Below are 16,039 nucleotides of genomic sequence, written 5' to 3'. Positions count from 1 at the left end.
AGTACTTAATTTAAAAGCAAAAAGAAAAGCTGTAAAAGCCATTGCTATAGCTTCAAGTAGGTCGAAATTAAGTGTCTGTCATGTATTGACCCAATGTGTGTGTGTGTCTCAAAAGCCAAAACCTGGTTGTGGTAGACAGCGCAGTACAAGTTTGCACGAAAACAAAACTGTTAGAAGATTTGCTTCAACGCAAAAAAAAATGGCCTTACATTAAATTATGAAAAATTCTAGAGTGAAAATTTTCACAGATACAGTTCATAGACAGATCAGAGAAGCTTGTATTCAATCGCCTGTCTCAAGGAGAGGTGTGGGAAAGAGACTGAAATGGGCATGAAATTACATGTTTTATGCAGACAAATAGCTTATTTATCATAATTAGTGGTTATCATATTGGTAGGTACAATGCCATAATTAGGCAGGTGAAACAGTTCACCCGCACAGGGCCCATTTGGAAGGGGGCCCAGAATGGCCCATTTAGGTCCACGAATGGGGCCTAAATGCAGATTCTTGCACGGGGCACAGGAATGGCTAGTTACGGCACTGGGTAGGCATCACATTTAGTGATACCAGAAAAATGAAACTCGCGTATTGCAGGTGAATGTTTTCAGCAGACGGTAAGGTAGAGCATTGATAATGTACAAACAGCATTTGCTTCTAATGGTCAAGTTCTTTAACTTTTGAAATTTGGTCGTCAAAATTCTGATGCTTAAAGGAGATGCTCGAGCACAATTTGCTACTTATTGGGGAAGATTTAGGAGGACCAAACTTGACATTTCAACATTATAATGTATCTATTCAAAGATCTGTTTGCTACCACAACAGAGATCTTTAATTGCAAAAATGTATCTGTTTTAGACTGGCCGTCGATGAGTCCTGATTTGAATCCTATTAGTGGGGATACATACAATAAATATGTTTGCAAATCAAATGCAGCATTCAATGATTTATGACTTGTAGAGCTCTATCATGGAAGCATGATACAGTTTTGATGTTCAAACCCTACAAAATTTAATTTGATCCATGTAGGATAGTGTGTTTGAAGTTTTTAGGAAAAAAGGAAAAGTCAATTAGCCATTAAAAGCCTGTAATTTTTGTAAATCTGAACTTTCTCTTTAGAGAGAACCATTTTTCATATTTTCAGCACTATAAATATTTTAAATGTTCTTATGTAGAAATTTTTTTTCTATAAATATAAGAATGCTTCAGGGATTATCCATTAAAACGTGATAATTTTACTTCTTTTTTTTTTTTTTTTTTTTTGAAATTGAAATTTAATTAAGACAAAAACAGAACACAAATACACAAACACATATTGCATTCCAATATTAACCCAATGGATTGTAGGATCCGTCCAGGGTTCATTAATAATGAACTGATAATGAACTGTCACGGGTGAGATAACAACAATTTGACTGAACTAAATCTTGAATGGAGATCTCAGTGAAATATTTTGTCTTGAATGAAAATTAACTAAAAGTTTAAGTTGTGAAAGTAATGTGATAACATATAAATACTCTCTGTATTTTTCTTGTTATTTAAGAAAAGTGCATTATCTAAACTTTTGAGACTGGCCATATATAGGGCCTACATTCTACCGAAAGAAAATATATTGACACCCCCCCCCCCTACATACTGGTCATAGACTGTTATGATTGCTTTTTCTCCACAACTACTTCTACTACTATTACTCACTCTGCCACTTAGGTAGTTTTACCATTCTCTGCTTAGGTTGCTAAGCTAATACCTAAAAAATGTTGTGAATTAGATTATTGATTAGATTGTAATAGATCTTATTGTTCCTTGGCATTTCCGGTTGAAATGCTTTTAACCAAGTCTCAATTTTTCCAAGAAAAATCAAAGTTTTGCAGATCAGCTATGACAAGCAGTTACCGCTCTTGATCGATTTTTGAAGGGTGAAAACCCCAAGTGGTTTCAGGATTTATACTGACTGCTGATGGTGATGCCAAGTTCTTCTCCACCTTCCAAAATTTGTGTGATGAGATCATCATACTGTTCATCCAACTTTTGGAGACCTCTGGTGGATGCTGACTGCCGTTGACCTGAACTACAAGGCTTTGTTTCTTGCTTCGTTCCTTCATCTTGGTTGGACTTGTGCCATGCCTACTACCTGAACTTAGAGTTCCTGGGTTCTCAAGAAGAGCTTGGATTCTCAGCTGATAATGAACTGTCACGGGTGAGATAACAACAATTTGACTGAACTAAATCTTGAATGGAGATCTCAGTGAAATATTTTGTCTTGAATGAAAATTAACTAAAAGTTTAAGTTGTGAAAGTAATGTGATAACATATTTAACAAAATAAAGTAATTGAAGTGAAAAAAAATTAGTTTGTATTCAAATTTTATTGCTCTGGTCTTAAAACCAATTGCAAAGGTGACAGCAACATGAAAGGTACAACTAACAATAATACAATTAAATATAAAGTGAAAATACACTTGAAGGCCTGGGTGACAAACAGTAAGACCATTATATGCATCCTATACAACAAAATGTACACGTCTATTCGCAATACTACATAGAGGAAGCAAACCATTAAATTCTAAATTAGTTTGTATTTCCTTCTTGTTGTCTGCTTTAACTAAGGATATTTCTAACCGGGCATGTAACCCATTAAGGGAAGTTACTCTACCAATGACACCCATTCACTGTCGCCTCTGTTTAGAGTGGTATCAAGCTCGACCAGATTGGACTGCAATCGAATGGAACCAGGTCATCTTCAACTACGAATCAAGTTTCAATTCAGGCAGTGATGACAATTGTGTACATGGGTGGAGGCCCTGTGGTGAACACCTCAATCCTGCCTTCACTATACAGGGCACACACCGCTCGCACATTTGGTATGGTATGAGATGCCATTGCATATGATACCTGGTCACCTCTAATATTCATCCATGACAGCCCAGTGTACGTTTGAGACATCCTTCAGCTACATGTGTTGCCACTCATGGCAGGGTTCCCAGGAAGCATTTTTAAACAAGACAATGCTCAACCACTTAGAGCAAGGGTGTCGTAGGAACGCCTCCGCCCTGTTAACACCCTTCCTTGGTTGGTTTGATCCCCAGATTTGTCACCAATCAAGCACATTTGGGATGGCAAGCTGGGCAGTCTAGGAATTTAATTGAACTAGAGACGCGCTTACAGCAACTGAGGAATGATATGACACAGGACACCATATGGGACCTGTATGCCTCAATGCCCACCCATATCACATCGTGTATTCGAACTAGAGGTGGCCCAACAGGGTACTAGAACCTCCACTCATTTGTGGTTTTTCCTGTAACAAATGATTATTGTGCTTTAATTACACAATCACTTATAATATCAACATTGTACTCACATACATATAATTTTGTTCCATTCGGTCAACTCTTTCTTGGTGCATAAATTTTTATGGCGATGAGTGTATTTTGATTATGAAGGAGGAGGAGTGGAGGATACATGCAAGAGGGGGGAGAAAAGGAAAAAAACAAACAAATAGAACAAGAACCAAAGTTATATCAGAAATTTACATAAATTGTTTATATTAACTCATATAATATTAAAACATTAGATCATGGTGTCAGGCAGGCATATTTTGATACAAACATATAAAAACAGGTAAAAATGCATAATACGTATAATGTTACCCCAAGGGACTTGAGTGTCCTTCCAGTCAGTCTAAAGGGGGTTGAATCGGTTATCTTGGTGACCTTGTTGTTAGATGGTTGGTTACGTGTCTGAAACGCACTGTTTGGAAATTACTATATAACTGCAGTAAACGTCCAGAATTGATTAAGGACGTCAAACCATTATTGCCCAACAGTTTTTTCTTTTGCCCATTTCGGGATTCTGAACTAGTGTATATTGAAAATATAAAGATACTAGCTATATAAAAAATACCCGGTGCTGCCTGGGTTTTCTTCAATTACTGGGAGGATTGAAAAAGTGGCAAAAACCATTATAAAGGCATATAAACTATTATACATAAACTGACAGGCGTTTTTTTAATGGTTTTTTTTTTTTTTTTTTTTTTTTTTTTTTTGGTTTTCCGTATTTTATATACCCCACCATCACCACAGTAGTGGTTGGCTGAAGTTGGTTTTCTGTGGTTTTTCAGTTTCGAGGCATTAATGTGAGCCTTTCTACCATTTGAAAAAGTCTCTCCACAAAGAGCCTACAACATGCTACTGACTTAACATGAAGTAACAAACCATTGTAAAGGCATATACATGTCTGGAGCGCATTGGTAGGGAACCACAGAAACCAAAGTAAACATTCCGAAAGTGATTGTTAAGGCCGAGAAACCATTGTTGCCTTACAGTTTTTTACCCAGCTCTGACGAACTTTTAAAGTATCCTATCATTCAAGTTGGGTCCCATTTGGTATATGTTCAGAATTTGACAATGATCGATCTAAAATTTTAGATTTCTATGGAGAACATACACAGAAAATCAATTATATATATATATATATAGATTGTGATTTGTGTGTAACTTGTGTTATCATTTGTGTGATTGATCACATATATTTTTGGAGCAGTATATCTATACTCTTTTGGAATGATGGTTTTTTTTTTTTTTTTTTTTTTGGTTTTCCGTATTTTATATACCCCACCATCACCACAGTAGTGGTTGGCTGAAGTTGGTTTTCTGTGGTTTTTCAGTTTCGAGGCATTAATGCGAGCCTTTCTACCATTTGAAAAAGTCTCTCCACAAAGAGCCAGTAGACTTACAACATGCTACTGACTTAACATGAAAATTCAAGCATTTCCATCTTTACTTCAGAAAGTGGAAAACAGATGGCAGCATGTATACAAAACTAGTGCAACTACACAACCTGCCACATATTCACTCAAACACATATTCTGTCATGTGCCAATTCGTTAGAAATTCCGTAGAGGAATGTGTACAAGGTGCATGTAATGTTAAGTTGTGTGTGTAGTAGTACTTCATATAAATTATTTAATCTAGTTGAATTTTTTGTTTCTTTTCTAACCATTTATTGTTTAAAAATGAATATTTTATTATTCTGTAAACATAGTTTTGCCTAGTTAGTTGATGAGATGTTGGTTAAATGTTTGTTAGTTGAGGTATCTTGTTACTGTATATATGTTACCTAGTTTTTGTATATTTATTTGATACTAGGGGGACTCTGCCCTCCTACTGCCTTTGGCGACCAACCCCCCTTCCCCCCCCCTACTTCTCTTCACAACATATCTTGTTTATTTCGTCCCACTTCATCAGCGTGCTATGGAAAGGGACGTGTGAAAGCACCAGATTACTGAAGAAGCAAATTTTAATAAAAATAATAATAAAGCAACAAAAAACAAATGAGATTCATCAAGTACCCCCAGAAAACTTCCCCCTGGGGGTCCCCAAATTCAATTCGCTGAATTTTAGTGCTGCCCCACACTGGATATATCTTGGGCTACCGATGTGTTGCAAATTTTACAATGTCAAACAACAAAAATCAGTGAGATACATCCAGGAGCAACGAATTAGAACTGTCAACATTTTCATGGAGCCCTGACCTGGAAGCTTGCCGGACCCCCCCCCCCCCACCTGTGAGTGGCCACAAAAATTTTTCATTTTTATCAATTTTGCAACTAATAAAATCCAGGGCCCTACATTCAGTAGCGAGGACACAATATGCAGATTTTTAGTGAGGAATCCAGACTGGATTTATCTCGGTCTTCCGCTGTTACAAATTCTACAATGTTAAACAACAAAAAAGAATCAGATTCATCCGTGACCCCATAATGAAACCTGTAAACATGGGGGCCCCCGACTTGGAAGCTTGTCTGTCATCCCTTGGTGCGAGTTCCATGAAAAATTTTCATTTGTATTCGTTTTACCAACGAATAAAATCCAGGGCCCTCAACCAATTACCCGGGACACCAATTCGCATACTTTTAGTGGGGCCCCAGACTGGCTTTATCTCGGGCTTCTGCTGTTGCAAATTCTACAACAGAAAAGAATGAGATTCATCCAGGGCCCCCAAAATGAAACCTGTAAACATGGGGCCCCCATCTGACTTGGAAGCTCGTTGGTCATCCTCCGGTGCGAGTGCCATGAAAAATTTTCATTTGTATTCGTTTCACCAACGAATAAAATCCAGGCCCACCCACGCAACTACCCGTGACCGAATTCACAAATTTTATGGGACTGGATATATCTTTTGCTTCCGCTATCACAAATTTTTCAATGCTAAAGCAGCAAGAAAACAATGAGATCCATCAAGGGCCCCTGGAAATGGAAACTTTTAACTTATACGTGCAATCCCGCCCCCCTGGGTACCCCGACCCTGTCTCGGCATGACCCCCCCCCCCCACACACACACAAAGGCAGGGCTGACAGGGGCCGCAACGATTCTTATCACTTTTTGATTTTTCACACTATATATTAACCACAGAGGGGGCCCCTGAAAAGCTGGTTTGGGGGCTCGCCATCTAAATTCCAACCTGAGGGCTCTGCTGTAGGATGTAGGAGCCTCTCGGTACATGCACATAACATGGTCCCGATGGGTCAAATGGGTCCTGATATGTGCTACAGTTAAATGAATATTTGACCCAAAATCGTAACCGACTTCCGTAACACAAAAACGTAACAGATTTCCGTCACCCATTTCCGTAACATAAAATCGTCACTAATTTTGGTTGCTTAGAAACAGGCCCTTTTCGAGTTTGTGATTTTATATTATAGAGTAGATTCATTTTCCCTAAGCAGTGATTCCATAAGTTACTATTGAGTGCATACATAAAATATGCTTGCACCCTGTGCATAAACATTTTGCACCATGTTTTCTGTTTTCTAAAACTGTTTTTGATATTTGATAAGTTGGTATATAAGTTGTGTACATGCAATTAAATATTACAATTTTTTCATTGTAATGCACTTTCACTGTAACTGATCACATTATAACAAAATGAGAAAAAAAAAATTCCTGTGCAAATATGAATTTTCTTATAAGAAAAAAAAAATTTTCAACTTTTGTTATACAATCTCCCAATGTTACATCTGTTTTCTATGGAACAATGGGGATCACTATAATGAATTCAACTGTATTCTTTGTATTACCCAAATATTTTTCTTCTTTTATTCAGGTTAAACAAGCATGTGGACCATTATCAATGCTATTCTTTGGCCCTGCCGTTATTTTTGGTTCTTTCTATTTGATGAATCTTATTTTGGCTGTTGTGGCAACATCCTTTCAAGAAGTTCTGAGTAAAAAAGTATTTTTTATTTTGTGATTTTCATTTCCATTATTCACATAGATGCTTCAATTTTGCTGAATTTCCAAAAAATTTCCACCCAGTATTTCCAAGTGAATAGTCGTGTCTGTGATGTCATATCTTTATTATTTTAATAGCTTTGCATCAAGATCGGCAGATGTTTGGTGCATAACAGTTTTCATGCAGTCTTATCTGCCATTCAAATTGTCACATCAGAAACCTTGAATACTGAATTTCAATATGAAAATTCTGATTGGAAATAACATTTGTTGATTGCATGTAATGTTTAAAATTCCAGTATTATGCCAGTAACCTTAGAATGCTAACTCTACTTCTCTAAGACATAGGCAGTTAACATGCAGTTTTATCAGCTTTTTTTTTAGTTGATATTGTAGGGTTGAGAAGAGCTTTATGCAAGGATGGAAAATCTGCTACAAGCTGTTATATACAATTTCCGACATCGGTTACATTTTGCTACAATTTCGGGCCATTTGCTACGTTTTGCTACAAAAATGCCAAAATTCTTCAATTCTGTGTCATCTTACGGCAAAAAAAAATTTTCCGTGAAGAAACTTTGAAGTGGCATCACAATAGAAGCTGACTTTTCAATAACATCATTTGTCCTTCCCGCAATTTGATTTCTTGGGGGCCACAAATGGAATTTACTTGAGGCCCCCTCCCCAGGATTCAGCACCTTAGCTTCTGATAATGTATAAAATAAGGTCAAATTGCGGGAATTGCCACTCATCCGCAGAACAATGAAAAACCCTTCAATCGCTGTTTCCAGCTATTTTTTTTTTATGAAAAAAAAGTTGACTTCTCTGATTTATGTGTTCTTTGGGACCGTTCAAGTATTACGTAAGCAAATTTTTAGCCATTTTAGACCCCTCCCCCCTTTGTCAACAAAAGTAAGCGAAACGCTGACCCTGTCCCCCCCCCCCACCCTTGTCAGCAAAATTTCGTCATCAGCTCTGCCCCCTCTGAAACCTAACGCATACTGGTGGGATCAGAGATGTACACAAGGCGGGGGGGGGGGGGCACAGGGGGGGTTCTCTTGTTGCCCCCTTTCCATGATCAAAAATTTATTTTTTTAATGCATAAAAAGTATTTTTTTTAATTGAAATTTCTGAAGAAAATACCTTTATATGTTATTATAATCAATTTCTGTTAATTTCAATGTTATTTGAAGACTATGAACTCAAAAAAAATTTATCTTTAATAAATTCATTGCGACCCACCCTCTTAGCCATATAATGATAAATCACATAAAGTGCCTTGGCCCACGGACCAAACATGGCCCGGAGGGGGGGGGGGTAACTTGATGCGGCCTGCCTCTTCAAACCTAATTTTGTAAAAATGAACTAAACTGCACATTTACAGATTGCTTAAGTGTCCCATGATACAATTCCAGAACATTTAGTGGCCCGTGGAATATTTTCAGATCACTTTAATGACCCGATACACAGTTCCAGAACACTTAAGCGATCCGTGACACATTTAGAGATCCCTTGAGTGACATGTGACGTAGTTTTAGAGCACGTAAGTGGCCCCCAGTGCGGTTCTACATCACTCAAATTACTCGCGGCACATTCTCAGATTATGTAAGTGATGCATGGCACATTTCCAGAGCACTTGGATCCGTGGTACATTTCCAGAGCACTTGGATCCGCGAAACATTTAGAGATCACTAAAGTGGCTCTGTAGGGCACTTATCAATAGAAGGGATGTTACTTCAATTGCTCACAACTATCGAAAGGTTTTTCTCGTTTTTGGTGCACAGAGTAAGGTGCCATTAAAAATATTTCATTTTTCATAAAAAGTGGTTGATGACATAAGCATTATCCCCCCCCCCTTCCCCCCCCCCCCATCGATGATGACATAATACTTGAACGGCTCCTTTACATTAATTATTTTTTAAATTGCACAGATTTTCCCAGACTGGCTGTATTTGAGGAAACATTTGTGTATCCTTTAACAGACTGGAAAAGTTCACAAAGGAACATATCGCACTGGAAAAACAGCAATGACTAATCTGTCTTCACGTCAGTTGTGATGCAAAAGCTGTGGTAAATTCAGGATGTCTCTGATCATGGAAAAGTGACAGAATCCCTAAGTAACAAAATGGGAGAAGGGTCACTAAATAAGTAAAAAATAGAGAGTGAAAACAGATGTACTCGGATTGAATTTTTTGTGAAAATAGAATCATTCTATTATAAATTTCTAATAGTTTAATCATTATTCTATAGTTTTAATTTTAATAGTTTAAGTCAAAAATAATTTAAGTCTATAGCTTTTAATCACTATTAAATTTCTTATAATTTCTAATAAATATTCTAAGAATGACCCACCAAAAGAAGTTAACTCATAGTATGTTGAATCAAACTAAGGGGCTGTTCAAGTATTATGTCATCATCGATGGGGGGCGGGGGGAAGGGGGTTTCCGATTTGCTGACTTTTGATGACAGGGGGGGGGGGGTTTGGATAATGCTTACGTCAGCAACCACCCTTTATGAAAATATGACTTAGGATTCAGAGGGGCAGAGCTGATGACAAAATTTTGCTGACAAGGGGGGGGGGAGGGGGGGGCCAAAAACGGCTAAAAATTTGCTTACATAATACTTGAACGGCCCCTAAGATAATGTTCAAGAGTGAAATAAAAAAAAACTCATCATTTTAAATATGAAATGGATAAAAGAAGCAAGATAAAACTTTCAAAAATGCTTGAAACTGGAGAACAAAAGCACAACTTAGACTTATATCAGTGGCAAAAACAATAAAAATAATTGCTTTCCTAATGATTGTTTCAAGTCTCTCCTGTAGTGATTTTATTTTTTAAATTAGTGATTACTAAAGTGTTTACTCACAGGGTGAATCTAAATACACTTATTTTCAAATTATTTTTTAAATCTAAAATACCTATATACATATATTAAAAGCCTCTCATTTGTTGATATCATAGAGAATGCAAAAAGATAAATATCAAGAAGTCTCTCAAAATTTTTTTGATTTAAAAAAATTTAAAAAAAAATTTCTTTCAGAGGAAATCTCTGTATTTTGTGCCTTAGGGGGGTAACCCTCTCTTCCAAGCTGAGATAACTGTTTTTTAAAGTAAAAAAGTAATCCTGTGTATGCTATTGCATATATGTATATAAAAACTTTATTTTATTTGCTTCCAAAATTTTAAAGTGCTACAGAACGGATAAACCCTGCTACAAAAATTTTTCCTGCTGCAGAAATCAAATTTCCATTTGCCACTCCTGCTTTATATGAAATACTTAAATAACTTTCTTCTTTCTACTGATTATTTCAAGTAATATAATCTAAACTGAAGCGCCAAAAAAACTGGTACAGACATGCGTATGCAAATAAAGAGATGTGGAACCAATCAGAGTACGGCGCTGCGGTCGGCAACACCTATATAACACAACACGTGTCTGCCATAGTTGTTAGATCGGTTACTGCTGCTACAATGGCAGGTTATCGAGATTTAAGTGAGTTTGAACGTGGTGTTATAGTCGGCGCACGAGAGATGGGACATAGCATCTCCGAGGTAGCGATGAAATTTGGATTTTCACGTGTGTACCGTGAATATCGGGAATCCGGTAAAAAATTAAATCTACAACATCGCTGTGGCCGGAAAAAGATTATGCAAGAATGACGACTGACAAGAATCATTAAACGTGACAGACGTGCAACCCTTCCGCAAATTGCTGCAGATTTCAATGCTGCTCCATCAACAAGTGTCAGCGTACGAACCATTCAACGAAACATTACGATATGGGCTTTCGAAGCCGAAGGCCCACTCGTGTACCCTTGATGACTGCACGACACAAAGCTTTACGCCTCGCCTGGGCCCGACAACACAGACATTGGACTGTTGAGGACTGGAAACACGTTGCCTGGTCTGACTCTTACTCCTACGGATTTATGGACAGCCCTGCAGGATTCATGGTGTCAATTAGCTCCAGCACTACTTCAGACATCAGTCGAGTCCATGCCACGTCGTGTTGCGGCACTTCTGCGGGCTCGCGGGGGCCCTACATGATATTAGGCAGGTGTACCAGTTCTTTTGGCTCTTCAGTGTATATACACACTCTTGAAAAAAATTATACTTGAAAAATTTTACATAAACATCTGTTGTCTCTTTTTGTAAAAATTATGTGTTTAAAAAATTTTATGTTAGGCAATTTCAGTTTTCCTTGTTATTAAACTACAGCCCACCCTCTGCATTCACGGGTTTGATAATCACGTTTTTTTTATTCATGGTCTGGTCACTGCCATGAATTCAAACACACACTATTTTTAAACTAAACATTTAATTCTGTAAGAAAGGGGATTCAATAATGCATCAGTGAAAACGCGGGAGAAATAAACATGCTCTAACATTGAGCATTGTCAACATACACTCACACATATTTCTCCAAAGAGATAGAGACAATAATAATGAGAAATGCACAAGAAAAGCAAAAGTTGGCATCAACTCCATCTAGAGCAAGAGATAAAAAGTTAATCATTTCCATGGTCTCTTTCTCAGTTTTTTCTTGGAAAATAAACAAGATACAAGAGATTGTTCCTCATAGTCATTGCCATCATATCGCTGGAGGGCAAAATCTAGCAGACTGTGTTATGAGAGGTATGACAGCATCTGAATTAGCAGAGTGAATTATAGTGGAAAGGGCATAGTTGGCTAAAGCCTTAGTAAGATAGTTAAAGTTAATAAAAGTCTAAAGATAATAAAAGTCTTTGTTGGACATAAACCGCAAAACCACAGCCGGCATGAAGTAATCCGTACTTGTTCGGTCATTCACAAAGGAACACTCTCGTTCTGCTGCCTTTGTGTTGAAAGCCATAAAAATTATTGCTTCCCTGAGGCCAGAGACAACCGCGAATCCTGACAAAGACTTTTATTATCTTTAACTTTAATTATCTTACCAAGGGTCCGCTAGCCCACTCTCGTGGGACTGATCCTTAAGTGACTCTGCTTTTGTTATTCCTAAAAAAGATTTGTGCTTTGAGTGAGAGAGACCTGAGAAGAGGCAAACCATAGTTTCAAAAACATACTATGTTAATGCCAAGGAATCATCATATCACATATCTGCTTTCAGATCATTATCATAAGACTTATCTCTATGCAGGCCCATAACTTCTATCTGTGGTTTGAGAAAGATTTTAGATTATTTCCATAGAGATGCAATAAGATTTGTCCTCAGGTTTGTTATTTGCTATAGGCTTAGAGCAAACACAGCAACTGAGCTTATGGGTGATCTTCCTGTTTCAAGAGTGCAACAAACCAGTCCATTCGCACAAGTTGGAGTTGACAGCAGTCTTTTTATTATTACACTTTGAAGAGGACAGAGAACAGTCAAATCATATGTTTCTCTCTTTATGTTTTGCAACACGAGCAATTCACTTAGAAAAGGCTGGTCTTCGCAGTCATCCATTGTTGCATTCAAGAGATTCGTAGTGAGACGTGGAAAGCTTAATGAGATGTTCAGTGACTGTGCCACAAACTTCACTTGGGACATACTAATAGTTGAAGGAACTAATGAATCAAGCGTTGAAACTGCATTGCAGTGATCAAATCGTAGATTAGTTACCTAGTAAAGGTATGAAGTGGATTTTGAATCCACTGCCTGCTCCACATTTTTCTGGATTGTGGGATCCATGAAAGATCATTGAAAAGAGTGATGGGAAACATCATTTTCACTCTAGAGGAATTTTCGACCTTGGTCACACAAGTTGAAGCATGTCTCAATTCAAGGCCACTATGTCTACTATCCAGTAAATATCAGACTTGACGGCATTAATATTTAATTATTTCATCTGCACTAACTCTGTTCCAGACCCAGAATTACTGGAGGTGAATATTCGTCTAGATCAGGGGTTCTCAAACCGTGCTCTGCAGTACCACGGTGCTTCTCCAACCTTTGTCAGAGCCACTGTGGAGCTGCGGCCTTGACCTGCAGCCCGGGGGACAATGCCCCCCCCCCCCTAAATAAATGACGGGCCTGGTGGAAGAGATAATAACGGCATAAGTTGAATTCACACAAGTTTGGTGTAATTTCTCAAAATGTACAGCCACAGAATATGTACAAATATTACCTAATCACAAACGAAATTCAGGAGAAACACCCTTTTCCTTCTTTATATGGATGTACAACTATGGTACTTTCCTATGATTTCACTAAACTTTACTTGCCTTGTCACTACAGTACGTTAGTTGCCATCTAATCCCAGTAGTAAGTTTCTAATCCCAAAAATCTTTACAAATGAAAGATAGGTGCTGAACACTGAATGTTTTGGTTTTTTTTTTTTTTTTTTTGGTGTGTCAAAAGAGATAAGAACTAGAGCTACTTTAGTTTGGAGACAAGAAAACAACTTTCACCCATAATTAAGGGCAAAACTAATTGAGAGTTTTTTAGAAGACACCAACGAATAAGGCAAATACACAAAAAATAATAAAAGTCCTAATGCATTTCAACACCAATGGGTGCCGTCTTCAGAGGAAAAATTTAACCACTAGTTTCGCTGACTGAGTTTCCCATTTGGGTTGAATACCAAATCTTCACGCTCGGTTGCTCAGCGGAAGAAGTACGTCTGTTCACTTCAAACGTCGTGGTCAGGCTGTACGACGTCGTCGTGGCTGACCAAATGGGAAACTCGGTCAGCGAAACTAGTGGTTAAATTTTTCCTCTGAAGACGCCACCCATTGGTGTTGAAATGCATTAGGACTTTTATTATTTTTTGTGTATTTGCCTTATTCGTTGGTGTCTTCTAAATATTCTTGGGCAAAGTGGATCAACTCTTCTATAATTGAGAGTTGCAGACCTAGTAGATTGTCATCAAAGAGCATCAAATTTAAAATAATTTTATTTTTAGGCCGGGCAGTAACATTGTAATTTAGTTATGAAATTGTGACCTCTGCTAAAATGGGAGATGCCATTCAAACCTTGGAATTACATTCCTAAATAAATGACAAAGTTTCATAACATAAGGTGTTCTGATAGAATAAAACAATTTTTCCTTTATTATCACTGTATAATCTCTATTATCTCAGCAATCATCTTTTGAATGTACTTGAATTTCAGAAATGAAATTTTTCACAGAAAATCACTCAAGTCTGAATATTACTGTATGTGCAAATTTTAAAGAAGATTGATAAAAACAGGTTAATTTGTATTCAGAACATGCCGACACTCTTCTTTTTTTTCAGAGGTTCTGTGAAAACTCTGAATAAACAAATCCTTCGGGGCAAATTCAATTCAGTTTGAATCATTCATTTGTTCCCGAATGAATGATTCAAATTGATTCAAAATAATATGTGAAATCAGTAAGATCCAACATGTTTTCTTCCCTTTTTGCTGCTGGTATCATTGAGACATTTCATTTCTTTCCTCCTAGACAGTAACTTTGTCAGAATGCCGGGGGAAAAGTATGTTTCCATTCGACCTCAACTGCCTTGATTTGTATCCTTTTCCAACAAACAGTGAGCTTTATAATATGGTATTGGAGCATAGATTTCTTGCTGCAAGCATGAGAAGCCATAAAATTTTGCCTTCTGGGAAAGCATACCGCTCCAGCTCACTTAAAGGATGGAATGCAGTAGTAGAAGACATAGGCAGAATTGCTTTTGCCATTAAACGAATGTCTATGGCTACATTTCCACAATTGCTTGAAACACAGGTAAGTTAAACTATAGTTAGAAATTTTTTTTCCCCTTTTATGTTTTTTAGTATGAAAATGTATGTCATCAAGTCTTGTTATCGCAAAACCAAATAAAATTCCTTTATGATGTAAAAGGATTTCTTGGTAGTCAGCAGAATTGCAGTACAATGTTAATCAAGTTAAATTTTTAAATGAATGATTGTTTAATGTAAAAGGATTTTTTAATTGCAAAGAGGTCATGGTTAAAGAAAGCATTCATCAGTGATAAAAATTCTCCAATGTTTATTTGATCAAAAAATCACCTTTACGTAACAGATTATCAGACTACTTTCAGCATCACATCATCCCGTCTTCGAGATAAACAAGATATGTAGAAACAGAAAGAAAAGTTATGATGTCATCTGATGAGTTCAATTTATTTGCATACGCTTGGGTATGCTCTCAATACCAGCATGAACATTTCATTGAAAAATTGATATAAAAGCAGAAAATAGATGGAAGGAAAGGTATGGAAAAATTGATATAAAAACAGATTCTGCTGGGAACCCTGAAGCATTATATAATTGGCATTTAAAAATTTTGTGTAATCCATGGATTATATGCAAAAAAATATAGCTACAACCCTGACTTGTTATCTCTCTCTCTCTCTCTGACAATGTCCATCTATATATATATATATATATAAAATAACATGTCCTTACTGATTTCAACATTGCCAAGCCGAAATTGCTGAAGCTATAAATATGAAATTAAGTCAGTAGTCAAGTTTTATTTTATGGTGTAGAAACTCACTATCTCACTATAAGAAGGGATTTTTCAAAATTAAAAAGGGGTCATAAGGGGCCGTTCAAGTATTACGTCATCATTGATGGGGGGGGGGGTTCCGATTTGCTGACTTTTGATGACGGGGGGGGGGGGGTTTGGATAATGCTTACGTCATCAACCACCTTTTATGAAAATATGAAATATTTTTAATGGCATCTTACTCGGTGCGCCAAAAACGAGAAAAACCTTTCGATTGTTTGTGGGCACACAATTAAAGTAACATCCCCCTATTGATAAGTGCCCTACAGAGCCACTTTAGTGATCTCAATGTTTCTCGGCTCCAAGTGATCTGGAAATGTGTCGGGTCGCTTAAGTGCTG

At 37.2% G+C, this 16,039-nt stretch overlaps 1 protein-coding gene across 1 annotated transcript in view; it reads left to right on the top strand.

Annotated features, from left to right (window-relative positions):
* LOC149087121 (sodium channel protein 1 brain-like) overlaps positions 1–16,039 on the top strand; it is a 146,150-nt gene that overhangs the window by 42,159 nt on the left and 87,952 nt on the right. The window contains exons 9-10 of the mRNA XM_089231369.1: positions 7,102–7,230; positions 14,632–14,913. Coding sequence (XP_089087495.1) covers positions 7,102–7,230; positions 14,632–14,913 — 411 coding nt within the window. The remainder of the gene's footprint in view (positions 1–7,101; positions 7,231–14,631; positions 14,914–16,039) is intronic.

The sequence above is a fragment of the Pholcus phalangioides genome, unplaced genomic scaffold (assembly GCF_987345545.1).
Source record: "Pholcus phalangioides strain wild (caught in Gottingen) unplaced genomic scaffold, Ppha-v1.0 ptg000004l_1, whole genome shotgun sequence".
Lineage (NCBI taxonomy): Eukaryota > Metazoa > Arthropoda > Arachnida > Araneae > Pholcidae > Pholcus > Pholcus phalangioides.
Note: the sequence above shows the minus strand (reverse complement) of the source record. Positions and strands in the feature narration are given on the sequence as shown.